This window comes from Microcaecilia unicolor, chromosome 4 (genome assembly GCF_901765095.1).
Source record: "Microcaecilia unicolor chromosome 4, aMicUni1.1, whole genome shotgun sequence".
NCBI classification, from domain to species: domain Eukaryota; kingdom Metazoa; phylum Chordata; class Amphibia; order Gymnophiona; family Siphonopidae; genus Microcaecilia; species Microcaecilia unicolor.
Window position 1 is genome coordinate 238,790,777 of NC_044034.1, and position 13,793 is coordinate 238,804,569.

A 13,793-nucleotide genomic window follows, 5' to 3' on the forward strand; every position below is an offset into this window, starting at 1 on the left:
ACTGCAGCAAGGTGCAAGAAAGATTGGGCTGATACATTTGGCTTGGTTGTGGTCTGAGTCGGGGGCTTGACAGTTAGCAAGTAGAGACTGAGGAAGAGGCAGTCATTCTCCATCTGGTAAAATGCAAGAAACTTCTTTCACTCAACCACAGAGTGATATGAATCAGTAGATAATGAGGTGTGGAACCCACATTTCTGATTTTATTTCTATAAAAGAACAACAGATTATTAAGAAATACTAGAGCTCAGGAGAACATTTTTTGCTTACCAGATTATATGTATACAGAGTTCAGAACTGAGCAGGAACTGTACAAGCATTTGGTAAGACAAGTCTTTTTTTTTCTTAAGTGTCTTTACTGTGTCTAAGATGAACCTAATTCAGCTTTTTCATAAAATGGTTTCAGAGGTTTTCTTATTTTATCCACAATTTTATTGTTGATTTTCCACCTTTATTTCTATTGTGTTGTTATTGTTTAAGTTATTTATTTTCAATTTTTTTTTATCATTTACTTTTCTGTAATGAAACTCTTATTTATGTTATGGGTCTGAATGTATTTTGTCTAATCTGATTGACTTTATATTGTAATGTAGTTATTGTTATAATTTGGACTATGATGGCTAAGTGAAATAAATAATTTTATATATATCATATTTTATTTGTAATTTTGCATTGTGATTACTTAACCCAACCAATAGGTTACAGCTGAAATTTGTGACTAGAATTCATAATTGAAAATTATCATTCCATTTCTAAATTTTATTTGGATAAACAAAAAATCTTATTTTTTTTACCTATAATGATAGTCCAGTGCACTTCAATGACTGAGACACCGAGGGGCCTTTTTACTAAGGTGCGCCAGAAAATGGCCTGCGCTAGTGTAGGTTTGTGTTTTGGGTGCGCATAGATCCATTTTTCAGCGTGTCTGTAAAAAATGCCTTTAAAAAAATTTTCACGAAATTGAATGTGCGGCAAAATAAAAATTGGCACACATCCATTTTCGGTCTGAGATCTTACCTCCAGCCATTGACCTAGTGGTAAGGTCTGTCATGTAAACTGTGCGGTAATCACCTACGCATGCCATTTTCTGGCACACAAGGAGGGGCATAATCGAACAGTGCCAGCCAAATAGCTGGCCGGCTATCTTCGGGGCAGGCGCTGCAAGTGGGCGGAGCCAACCGTATTCTCGAAAAAGATGTCCGGCCATCTTTTTCTTCGCTAGTACGGTTGGGCCCGGCCAAATAGCTGAGTTCACGGGTTTGAGATGGCCAGCATCGGTTTTCAGCCATAATGGAGAATAATGCCGGCGATCTCAAACCTGGCCAAATCCAAGGCATTTGGTTGTGGGAGGAGCCAGCATTTGTAGTGCACTGGCCCCCCTCACATGCCAGGACACCAACCGGGCACCCTAGGGGGCACTTCTAAAAATTAAAAAAAAATAGCTCCCAGGTGCATAGCTCCCTTCCCTTGGTTGTTTAGCCCCCCAATTCCCCCCCAAAACCCACTCCCCACAACTCTACACCATTACCATAGCCCTAAGGGGTGAAGGGGGGCACCTACATGTGGGTACAGTGGGTTTTGGGTGGGTTTTGGAGGGATCCCATTTACCACCACAAGTGTAACAGGTAGGGGGGGTGGGCCTGGGTCCACCTGTCTGAAGTGCACTGCATCCACTAAAAACTGCTCCAGGGACTTGCACACTGCTATCAGGGAGCTGGGTATGACATTTGAGGCTGGCATAGAGGCTGGCAAAAAAGTTTTTTTTTTTGGGTGGGAGGGGGTTGGTGACCACTGGGAAAGTAAGGGGAGGTCATCCCGAATCCCTCCGGTGGTCATTTGCTCATTTGCGGCTCCTTTTTGAAGCTTGGTCGTGAAAACAAATGGACCAAGTAAAGCCGGCGAAATGCTTGCCAAGCCTGGCTTTTTTTTTTCCATTATCGGGCAAAGCCGGCCATCTCATGAGCATGCCCCCATCCCGCCCCCATCCTGCCTTCATTACCCTACCAACACACTCTCTTGATGTTTCGCCGGCTCCGCAATGGAAATCAGTTGAACCCAGCCAAAATCGGCTTTTGATTATACCAATTTGGCCGGGCTCAGGAGATCGCCAGCTATCTCCCGATTTGTGTCGGAAGATGGCCGGCGATCACTTTCGAAAATGAGCTGGATAGCGGACACACTTCAAAAATAAAATGACTACAGGGCCACACGGTAGCCAAGCAGTAACTCCAAATTGACATGCGTTGGGTGCACGTAGGTGCCTGCATGGCTTAGTAAAAGGGCCCCCAATTTCCTTTTATGAGACATAAGTAAAACTGTTCCTCTGTCCTAATTAACACAGACAAGTTGAACCAAGTCATGAAGCCTATTTCACTGAAATCTTCTTGTCTTTTTAAAACATAGGCAAAGATTTAGGGGCCCTTTTGCTAAAGGGTTGCCATGTGGCAACCGGGAACTACTGGCAGTTCAACGCAGTTGTTGGGGGTAGTTCCACTCCAGCACATGCCATTTCCGGCACTAGCAGAAATATTTTAAAAATATTTCCACAAGGGATTACCCAGCGGTAATAAGGCAGAACTGAAGCCTGGTTACCGCATGGGTAGCAGTAAGTGCTTCCCCTTGAAATGGCTACATGGCAAGTGCAAAGTTACCACAGGGCCATTTCATTTTTTTTTGGCCTTTTTACCCACTGTGGTAAAAGGGGTCCTGGCGCATGGCAAAAATGGCCGCTGCCACTAGTGCAGGTCCCCTTTTTTCCACAGCTTAGTAAAAGGGCCCCTTCGAGTGCAGTGGAATAAGAATGAAATTAAATAAGTCTAGAATTACTATAATCAAGGCATTCTAATTCACTGCTCTACATCCAAAATTATTCTAAGGTGTTATTTGGTTGAACTAGCAGCCTAAGGGCCCTATTTACTATGGTGCCTAAGTGTGTTTAGCGTGCCTACACTTAGCGCGCGCACTAACCATGTAGGCGCGTTAACAATGTTAACGCGCCTACAATGGTGCTTAGTAAACGGGGCCCTAACTGTTGAACACTGCATGTTGATCTGTCTTGAATACAACATAATTTAAAGATGGCATGAATTTAACCACAATAACAATAGCAAAATTTAGGTGGAGTTGAGAGATGCTTCTTTTCCTCTTTTAACCACAGACTCTATTGTACCACATGTCAGTAAATTACACTATCTACACATAGATCAAAAAAGTTGGCATAACAATAGGTTCATTTTATAGATCCTTAAGGATGCTTTCTTTAATTGCGGACATAACGCTAGTTAATTGTGAATTGTTAAGAAAGTGTGTTCTCTTGTGAGTTACTAAGATTCATGATTAAAGGGACTGCCCCATTAATAATATTAAATCTTACAAGACCTTTGGTGATGCACTCTGCTGTAAATAGAGAATTGATATGCAAATGATCAAAGCTCTTTCATAAGTTAAGAATGCTTATTATTCATGAGTGCTGGAACCATATCAGTAATTTAGGGGCTTTTTCACAAACCCAACATGGGCTTACCGCACTCTACAACTTGAACTACTGCCAGACCAACACGCTCCCTGGAATTTTTTTTTGTCTAGTGCAGCACTAACCCAGTGGTAATCAGGCATCGCCACGTACTGCCCAGATACCGCCAGGTTACCACGTGAGCCCTTAAATGGGTGGAAGTAAGTGCTCCCCGCCACATGGCCATGTGGTAAGAGTTATCTTACCGCATGGCCATTTTTTTTGGGGGGGGGGGATTTTTACCTGCTGTGGTAAAAAGGGCTCTGGTGCACAGGAAAAACGGCCCCTGCCGCTACCATAGGGCCTTTTTTCCTGCAGCTTGGTAAAAGGACCCCTTAGTCATTCTTAATAAATTGAATAAAAATGTGCATTGTAATTCCTTGAACAAATTTTCTTTTGTTATACATGCAATTACTCTTAGAAAAAATAGGTAAAATAGATCTGATGAGATCAAAATTATACATCTATATTCTTGCAGGACACTAAAAAGATTTATAATATGCTTCAAAAGTTCTAGTGGCATCTGCACTGCCATGAAATTTACAGTAGTATTTTCACCATATGAGTCAAAGGCCTGGTAGACTTCTGAATAGTTTTCACACTAATTGATGGCATCAGAAATACAGTGAGCTGTATTATTCTTAAACTATAACAGATCAATTTTAGTAACAGAATGTAACTGTGTTATTGGTTCATAAAACATTTTCAATGTAAAATTCTTAAACCATATAAGTAATAGGTGTAAAAAACAGAAAATGTTGATAAACTAATTATGAACAGAGTCTAGCTGGGCTTTGATATCACTAACCAATCTGTTTTAAATATGTAAGGAAAGTTAGTATAGCTTATATATGAGAAGTTATTTATTATTATTAGCATTTGTATAGCGCTACCAGACGCACGCAGCGCTGAACACCTGATACAAAGAGACAGTCCCTGCTCAAAAGAGCTTACAATCTAAATAATACAGACAGACAAGACAGTTACGGGTGAGGGAAGCAATGGGTGAGAAGGGAGGAAGGGACAAGGGGAGTGCAATTGTGGCTAGGAGCCAAAAGCAGCAGTGAAAAGGTGGGTTTTCAGCATAGATTTGAAAACAGGTAGAGATGGAGCTAGACCTATAGGTCCAGGATGTTCAGGAGTTGTTTCTACATTAGGATTACGTTGCTAGTTATACAGCTCTTTTTGTTATATCTTTCTGTAAATGTTTTGAAAATGTGTACTATGCCTATCTTCGGAACCAATACAAATAAAAGGTCTAAAAGAGGTCACAATAAATAAACATTCTGTAATTCTGATGTTTTATTTGAATATGCATTGTATTCAGTTGAATCATTAGAAATGTTGTTTTTCTGATGTACTGTTTTCTTGACCTAAGGTACAAATAACCTGATGTTCTAGGGCTTGATACAGTGATATTATGGTTTAAATAATTTGAAGTACACTAAGAGCTCTACTTAGCCAAGCAGTTTCCTCTGGATTTTTTTTTAGGGGGGAAGGGGAATTCTGATATCTATATTGCAACACCACTAATCCTTCATTTGCAACTAATAGGGGGTGGGGCATCCTCTACTTCATATACCTTCAGCTTTGCCCAGCTATTACTGTATCAGTCCTTGTCCAGCGTCCACAAACAACAGCACCTTCTGGAACCCAGCTAATGTGGACACTAAGTCTGGTCACTAGATTTGTCCATTACATCTTCTCTTTTTACCAATGATAGTCCAGTGTACTTCAATGATTGAGAAACCAATTTTCTTTTATCAGACATACGTAAAACTTTTCCAGACAGACAAGTTGAACCAAGTCATGAAGTCTAGCTATTTCACTGAAATCTTCTCATCTTTAAAAAAAAATAGGCAAGCATTTAGGGGCCCTTTTGCTAAAAGGTTGCCACGTGGCAACCTGGAACTACCGACAGCCCAACGCAGGTTCCGGTGGTAGTTCCACCTCCAGTGTGAGCCATTTCCGGCACTAGCAGATTTTCCTGTAAAATAATACTGCTGGGCTGGCAGCACCACATGCTGCCTGGTTAGTGTGGGAGCTCTTCCCGCCACCTCAATGGGTGGCAGTAAGGGCTCCCTCCAAAATGGCCGCATGGTAAGTGTGAACTTACCGCACAGTCATTTCTTTTTTGGGGGCTCTTTACCCACTGTGGTAAAAGGGGCCCTGGAGCACGGCAAAACACATCTTAGTAAAAGGGTCCCATAATGACTGAGACTCCCTCTTCTTTAGGGACTGTGAACACTGATTCTGCAGCATCCCCAATCACAAAAGACCTGAGAATGGAAGACTTAACCCAAGAACTGCATTTGGGTTCTCCAAGTGGCCATGCATAGCATGGTCACTGATCCACTAGGCCAGGCTATTGCACTGAGAATTAAGTCATAAGAAATGTAAATCTATATTTGCTTTTAGTGAATGATATCAATGAAATGAGCTATTTGTATGAATTCCATCAATTAGAGCAGTGCCAGCATTTAAACAAGGAGTTTCATTCTTCCTCAGGAATTGAATTATCATACTATGACATTAATTTGCCACATGATTAATGATGTCAAAGCTTGCTGTCCTCTAATGATTTTCATAAACACAAATAATGTGCGCTTCTTTTTTGGATTAGAGCTTTATTAGAAGGGGCCCTTTTACTAAAGGTTTGGTGTACACCAATAGGCTTGCCACGTGCCAATCCAGAACTACCACCGGGCTACTGCAGGAACCCAGCAGTAGTTCCCACCCCCAGCGCACACCATTTCCAGCACTACAGGAATTTTTTCGATTTTTGTAGCACCGGAATCCTAACCGGCAGTAATCAGGCAGCGTGGTTTACTGCCAGGTTAGCGCGGAAGCCCCTACCGCCATCTCAGTGTGGTTGACTTACCGCATGCAAAGCAAACTCAGGGTGGAAGAAAGCCAAGTGACCAGCCCAAACACAAAAGTAAGAGCTCCAAACAAAGTTTATTGGGACCCTACATGGTCCGTGTTTCTGCAGAAAAGCCTTCTTCAGGGGTCGATAGATGAGTCCTCTGTTGAACCACAAAGCAACTTTGAGTGCTGACAAAGTACAAGTACGAGGACCCGTGTAGGGTCCCAATAAAATTTGTTTGGAGCTCTTACTTTTGTGTTTGGGCTGGTCACTTGGACTTGGCTTTCTTCCACCCTGAGTTTGCTTTGCTTGCGTTTTTGTGGAAGGAGTGGTTCCCCCCCCCTTTTTTCTCCTTTGTCTCCATTGGTTGACTTACCGCACGACCATTTCTTTTCGTCAAAAATGGACAGCTTGTTACCCGCTGTGGTAAAATGGGGCCTCAGCGCGCATCAAAAACACACGCTGATGCTAGTGCAGGTCCCCTTTTACCACAGCTTAGTAAAACGGCTCCTAAGCTAAGTAGTGTATATATATCTAAAAAGAAAAAAAGACAAGAATTCTGATTGAAACAAAGTATTAGTGTTGATATTAAGATATATAAAGTCACTTACCTGGGTAAAATATATTGGCTGAAAATAATACACCTCTGCTCTGCTATAAGCACACACACACTTCTATGTTTCACCCAAGCAATAGTGCATATCAAGGAGGCCCCATCCATCTGTCTGCCTCTTTGTGCATAGGAACAAAGACACACACACATTCATATACAAATACACAAAAATTCACGCACACAAAGACACAGCCATACATATGTACACATATGTGTAGACACACATGCCTCATGCAGCCCTGATACTCTAATTATTAATTTGGATTTTGCTCACACCTTTTTCAGTAGTAGCTCAAGGTGAGTTACATTCAGGTACACTGGTTATTTCTCTGTCCCAGGAGGGCTCACAATCTAAGTTTGTACCTGAGGCAATGGAGGGTTAAGTGACTTGCCCAAGATGACAAGGAGCAGCAGTGGGATATGAACTGGACACCTCTGGATATCAAGACTGGTGCTCTAACCACTAGGCCACTCCTCCACTCCTATTGAGACACACCCTACCATATTTTTTCACACCCAGTCCCTGAACAGACATGCATGAGTTTGTAGACGGAGAAAGGAGATACTTGCCATTTTAACACTAGAAGGGCTAGATTCAGCAAATGGCGCTGAAGAATTGGCACTGAAAAGAAAATCAGCCCTCAAGCCTATTCTATAATTGGGCACTCAAAGATGGGCACTCAAGGGACCTTTTACTCCTTGATACACTGTCCTCAATTGGATTTCAGGGCTCTGTTCTTTCCTGGTTTTCTTCTTATCTCTCCCAGCGTACCTTTAGTGTATACTCTAGTGGATCCTCCTCTACTTCTATCCCACTGTCAGTTGGTATACCTCAGAGATCTGTCCTGGGACCTCTTCTTTTCTCCATCTATACTTCTTCCCTTTACTCTGATCTCATCCCATGGTTTTCAGTATCATCTTTATGCTGATGACTCCCAGATCTACCTCTCCACACCAGAAATCTCAACCGAAATCCAGGCCAAAGTATCAGCCTGCTTGTCTGACATTGCTGCCTGGATGTCTCAGCGCCATCTGAAACTAAACATGACCAAGACTGAGCTTCTCATCTTTCCCCCTAAACCAGCCTCTCCTCCTCCCCCATTCTCTGTTTCTGTGGATAACACTCCCATCCTTCCTGTCTCATCAGCTCGTAACCTTGGGGTCATCTTTGACTCCTCCCTCTCCTTCTCTGCATATATTCAACAGACTGCTAAAACCCGTCGTTTCTTTCTCTATAATATCAGCAAAATTTGCCCTTTCCTTTCTGAGCACACTACCAGAACCCTCATCCACACTCTTATCACCTCTCACTTAGACCATTGCTTCTCACAGGTCTCCCACTTAGCCATCTCTCTCCTCTTCAATCTGTTCAAAATTCTGCTGCACGACTAATATTCCACCAGTGTCGTTATGCTCATATTAGCCCTCTCCTCAAGTCACTTCATTGGCTTCCTATCCATTTCTGCATACAGTTCAAACTCCTCTTATTGACCTATAAGTGCATTCACTCTGCAGCTCCTCAGTACCTCTCCATTCTCATCTCTCCCTACATTCCTCCCCGGGAACTCCGTTCACTGGGTAAATCTCCCTTATCTGCACCCTTCTCCTCCACCGCTAACTCCAGACTCCGTTCCTTTTATCTTGCTGCACCATATGCCTGGAATAGACTTCCTGAGCCGGTACGTCAAGCTCCATCTCTGGCCGTCTTCAAATCTAAGCTAAAAGCCCACCTTTTTGATGCTGCTTTTAACTCCTAACCCTTATTCACTTGTTCAGAACCCTTATTTTATCATCCTCACGTTAATATTCCCTTATCTCTTGTTTGTCCTGTTTATCTGTCCTAATTAGATTGTAAGCTCTGTCGAGCAGGGACTGTCTCTTCATGTTCAAGTGTACAGTGCTGCGTACATCTCGTAGTGCTTTAGAAATGATAAGTAGTAGTAGTAACACCTATGTGCATTCAACATGCGTCAAACTGCGTGCCTCAGGCGGTAATTCCATTTTTGATGCGTGTCCAAAACATGTGGTAGAAAATATTTTATTTTATATTTTCTACCACGTGGCGCTTACCTGGCAGTAATCGGCAGTTTACGAGCACTGACGCTTATTGCCCAGTTAGCACATGCAACCTTACTGCTAAGTCAATAGGTGGCAGTAAGGTCTCAGGCCGAAAATGGATGCGCGCTTGTTTTAATTTTGCTGCATGTCCATTTTCGGCCACAAAAAAAAGGCCTTTTTTGCAGGCACGCTGAAAAATGAACCCGCGTACATCCAAAATATGCACCTACACCAGCGCAGGCCGCTTTTAGGCATGCCTTAATAAAAGGACCCCTCAAAGATTAGCACCCTTATAGAATAGTATTGAATGCCGATTTCTGTGCCCAAATTTGGGTGCCAGGACTTAACACCTGCTGAAACCAGGTGTAATTCCCAGCATCTAATTTGGGCGCATATCCCTGGCATTCTGTAACACTGCATGCAAATTGTAGGAACGCCCCGATCTGCCCATGCACCTCCCATGGCCACGCCCTCCTTTTGGGTCATACGCTATGAGATTTGGGCACATATCATTATAGAATAGCTCATAGCAAGATGTGTGTGCAAATCCAAATTGGTGCCAATTAGCACCCAATTATTGGCACTCATTGGCTTGATTTTCAGGGCCATATATAGAATCTGGGGGTACGTTTGCACTTTTCAACTTTATAAAGTAGTGCAAGAAGGCATTTCTGGGAGAGTATTTAGGCTGGGGAAGAAAATAGCCCACATATCCAACATTTCAAAAGGCCGCTACATTATTTCAGCCTGCTTGCCTTGCTTCAAAAAAATAGGAGGTGAAATATAGACTGCTGCTCTTAGTATGCAGATTTTACACTAATGTTCAAGGAGAAACTATCCTCACAGATTATCTTTTACAATTCATGAAATCTATTTACACCTAGAGGTTAATTTTATAACAGGTTGTCCAGGTGGGGAGGATATGTAGGCTCTTATGTACTTTGGGGGCCCTTTTACTAAGTGACAACAAGCCCAATGCTCACCTTTCTGGAACCACCGCCGGCCCAGTGCAGGTGCCGGCGGTATTTCCACCTCAACACTCCACTATAAACACATTTCACGTGCTAGCGGAAATATTTGAAAAATATTTCTGCATGGGGGTTACCCGGTGGTAATTGGGCAGCGCTGTGTGCTTCCTGGTTACTGCCAGGTTAGCACAGGAGCCCTTACCGCCACCTCAGTGGGTGGCGGTAAGTGCTCCCCCCCCCCCGCATGGTCATGTGGTAAGTTCAGTCTTACCACATGGCCATTTCTTTTCTCAGCCTTTTTACCTGCTGCAATAAAAAGGGCCTCGGCACGCAGCAAAAACGGCTCCTACTGCTAGCACAGGGCCCTTTTTACCACAGCTTAGTAAAAGGGCCTGTTGATATTTATAAAATACCAGCACAAATCCTGTAGAAATTATGGGTAAAATGAACCTACACAAATTTATACCTGCTCAGTAGATGTAAATGTGCATGCATATTTTAAAAACAACATGGGTAATTTGCAGTGCCACCTGCGCTCTGCCCAAAATATACCTTTGAACATGCCTACACAGTGGCTGCATAAAAGTACACGCGTATATTGGCATATAGGTGCTAAAAAGCCTTTATAAATTTACCCCCTACAGACTCCTGCATGCTTCACAGCTACATGAGCTATTTGAAAGTTGCCCCTAGATATTTTGTTCTTCAACATTTCTACGCCCTGTCAATTGTTAAATCCTATTGTGTGTTTACAAGCAGACAATGGAGGCAATATTCAGGCAATGTTTTTCTAAACGCTGCGGGTTTCTTATACCCAGATATTTCACGCTGGGCTTACCCGGATACCAGTTCTGAATATCCGGGTATACAGTGACCACTGGCATTTATCCAGGTACGAGTTAACTGGGTGGTAATCGTCAGCACTTGTACACTGCCGATTACCACCTGGTTAGCGCCATACAGTAGAAAGTAGAAATTTATTTTCTGCTGCACATTTTGGACATGCATAGAAATTAGAATTACCGCCCAGGGAACGCGGTGGCCGGCTAGTAGTTCTAATTTGACGTGCATTGTACACGCATAGGTGCTTACGCATCTTAGCAAAAGGGCCCCTAAGTTAGGACAGTCCTTTTGCTGTCCTAAGTTTATCCAGATAAATAGTGGACTAAATATTGTCGCTATCTGGGTAACTCCTGTTAGCTCTGCTCCTGGAATGCCTCACTGGGACGGTCAACAATAACTTTCAGCACTATCGTCTGAATAATGCTGTTGAAAATTACCCATTGGCCCTGGTAAGCAGCACTTATTTGACTAGGAGCCACTCCTATATTTGTAAATGCCACTGAATATTATCTGTTTCATGAATAAGCTATCTTAGGTCAGAATGTTCAATTATCTTAAGCAAGTTTTTCCTCTATTCCCAGTACAGGTTAAAATGGCTACAAGTGCGCCCATGACTGAAACGAATAACCTTACCTACAGCAATGGCAGCATCTGTGATGTGCTTAACCACCACCCTGCAGCAAAAGTTATGTTTGCCTTGTATTATGTGCTCCTGCTCATTTTTGGTTCATGTGGAAATGTCCTTGCTCTTTATATCACCTTCCAAAGAAGAAAGAAAATCAACTCTACTGATCTTTATTTGATTAATCTAGCAATTTCTGATGCATTCTTTACCCTTGCTCTGCCTGGAAGAATTGCGTATTACATCTTAGATTTTAACTGGCCTTTTGGAGATGGCCTGTGCAGAGCTACTGCATTCATCTTTTACGCAAATACGTATGTTGGTATCTACTTCATGACATGTGTTAGTGTAGACCGCTACCTTGCTGTAGTCCACATTCACCATCAAAGTAGGTTCAGAAAAGTTGGGTACGTTAAGTACGTTTGCTTACTAGTCTGGTGCCTGGTAATGATCCAAACGATACCATTACTCTTCAGAGCCATGACGAAGATGGTGGGAACAAGGACAACATGCATGGAATATTTCAACTTTGAAGAAATTCCTAAGCTACCAGTGTTTCTTTTGCTGGCTTGCGTCATTGGCTATTTCTTACCAGTGGGAATCATATTATGGTGTTATTTGCGGATCAACTTCAAGCTATGTAAGACAGCTAGAGAAAACCCTCTGGCTGACAAGAAGGGTCATCACAAAAAGGCCTTCACTGTCATCATGATTGTACTCATTTCACTTGTGATCTGTTTCAGTCCTTACCATCTGAATATTATTCAGTACATGGTAAGAAGACTGTTGTACCCGCCAAGCTGTTTAGACCAGCAAGATTTTAAAATTTGGCTTCAAATTACAGTGGCTCTGATGAACACAAACTGCTGCACTGATCCAGTAATCTACTTCTTTGCATTTAAAGGCTACAAGAAAAGAGTTATAAGTATATTTAAAACCTATATTTCAATTCCATCATCCTCTACTGGAAAAAATCCTTCTGAAAGCAACAGCAGTAGTCACAATCAAGGAGCTTGCTCAGTATCAGATTAAAATTAACATTTACAATAATATTTTATTGTATACTGTATCAGCTGCACTAGTTCACGTATAGAGCAACGTTTATATACATTTAACATCCCAGTTTTTTAAATTTTTTTATAATGTTGGAATTTTTTCTAAAAATTGCTACAAGCTTCAATATGTATTATAAAGATATGCCTTTAGGATATGAAAATAGTGCTCACTGCATTTATACAAAACTAATTATGTTAAATAATCCTGTAACATTAAGAACATAAGCACCGCCATACTGGGAAAAGACCAAGGGTCCATCAAGCCCAGCATCCTGTCTCCGACAGTGGCCAATCCAGGCCTCAAGAACCTGGCAAAACCCCAAAAACAAAACAAAAATTTAAATTCATAATGTTCAATGGACTTTTCCTTCAGGAATCTGTCCAAACCCCCTTTAAACTCAGCAAGGTCAACTTAAAAGCATGACCAAAACTTTGTTATATTTGCATTTGATATGTGAAGATCTAGTTTATATTTCAGAATGTGGTTCAAAAACTTACCTTTACCTGTTTTAGAGCAAAATTTACTAAAGTACACTACTGCATCAGCATACACAAACATGCATTATTAGTAAATAGGTCCCATTGCATAAAATGAGATCTGTAGTAAATTATGTGCATTTTGAGGTGGATTTTAGAAAGGAAGTACAAATTGGAATTGAGATGCCCAGGTCTGGATGGCTCATGTTCCGCTAATGTTAAAGAACAGGATAGGTGAACATAGATCCTGTTCTAAAATACATTAAGAAATTGATGTTTTTGCGCTGCTTATGTGTGGTGGGAGCATCCGTTTTATATGCATACACATCTAAAATATCAAGGGGTTGGAACAGCAACATAAACATTTATGTGCCAGTATATAAACTATCAAACATATAAATAGCAAGTGACCGATTCACCTGCAAATGCGCAGTAGAAACTTCCCTCTCTGTCCCGCCCTTGCGTCAAGACGTGATGACGTCAGAGGGTGGAACAGAGAGGGAAATGGAGTCGGACTGTCGGACGCTGCCGCTGGAGCCTGGAAACGAACATCCCGCGCACCTACCTCCACCCTCCCCCCTATCCCCGCCGCCGCTCCCGCTCCCCTCCGTATCGGGCCCCCTGCACTGACCTGACAGTGCCTCTTACCTCCGTGTGGAAGCGCTGCAGGCAGCAGCAGAGCAATCTGCTGCTGCCTGCAGCGCTTTCACATGGAGGTGAGAGGTGCTGTCAGGTCAGTGCAGGGGGCCCGGCACAGAGGGGGGAGGGAGCGGCGGCGTGGAG

At 42.4% G+C, this 13,793-nt stretch overlaps 1 protein-coding gene across 2 annotated transcripts; it reads left to right on the plus strand.

Annotated features, from left to right (window-relative positions):
- The first annotated feature begins 243 nt into the window (after positions 1-243).
- Positions 244-12,801, plus strand: LOC115468026 (G-protein coupled receptor 183-like). Of its 2 annotated transcripts, none has more exons than XM_030199535.1 (2): positions 244-320; positions 11,438-12,801. In XM_030199535.1, the coding sequence occupies exon 2, from the start codon at positions 11,449-11,451 to the stop codon at positions 12,508-12,510; it is 1,062 nt and encodes a 353-aa protein (XP_030055395.1). In that variant the 5' UTR covers positions 244-320; positions 11,438-11,448; the 3' UTR covers positions 12,511-12,801. The 2 variants fall into 2 exon arrangements, with proteins under 2 accessions (XP_030055395.1, XP_030055394.1); XM_030199534.1 differs by having other exon boundaries at positions 247-320; positions 11,443-12,801.
- Positions 12,802-13,793: the final 992 nt, after the last annotated feature.

Excerpts from the sequence above, each read along its gene's own strand:
- LOC115468026 (XM_030199534.1), top strand. The coding sequence starts at position 276 with ATGTATACAGAGTTCAGAACTGAGCAGGAACTGTACAAGCATTTG. Across the intron at positions 321-11,442 it reads AGGAACTGTACAAGCATTTG|GTTAAAATGGCTACAAGTGC; the intron begins GTAAGACAAGTC and ends TTCCCAGTACAG.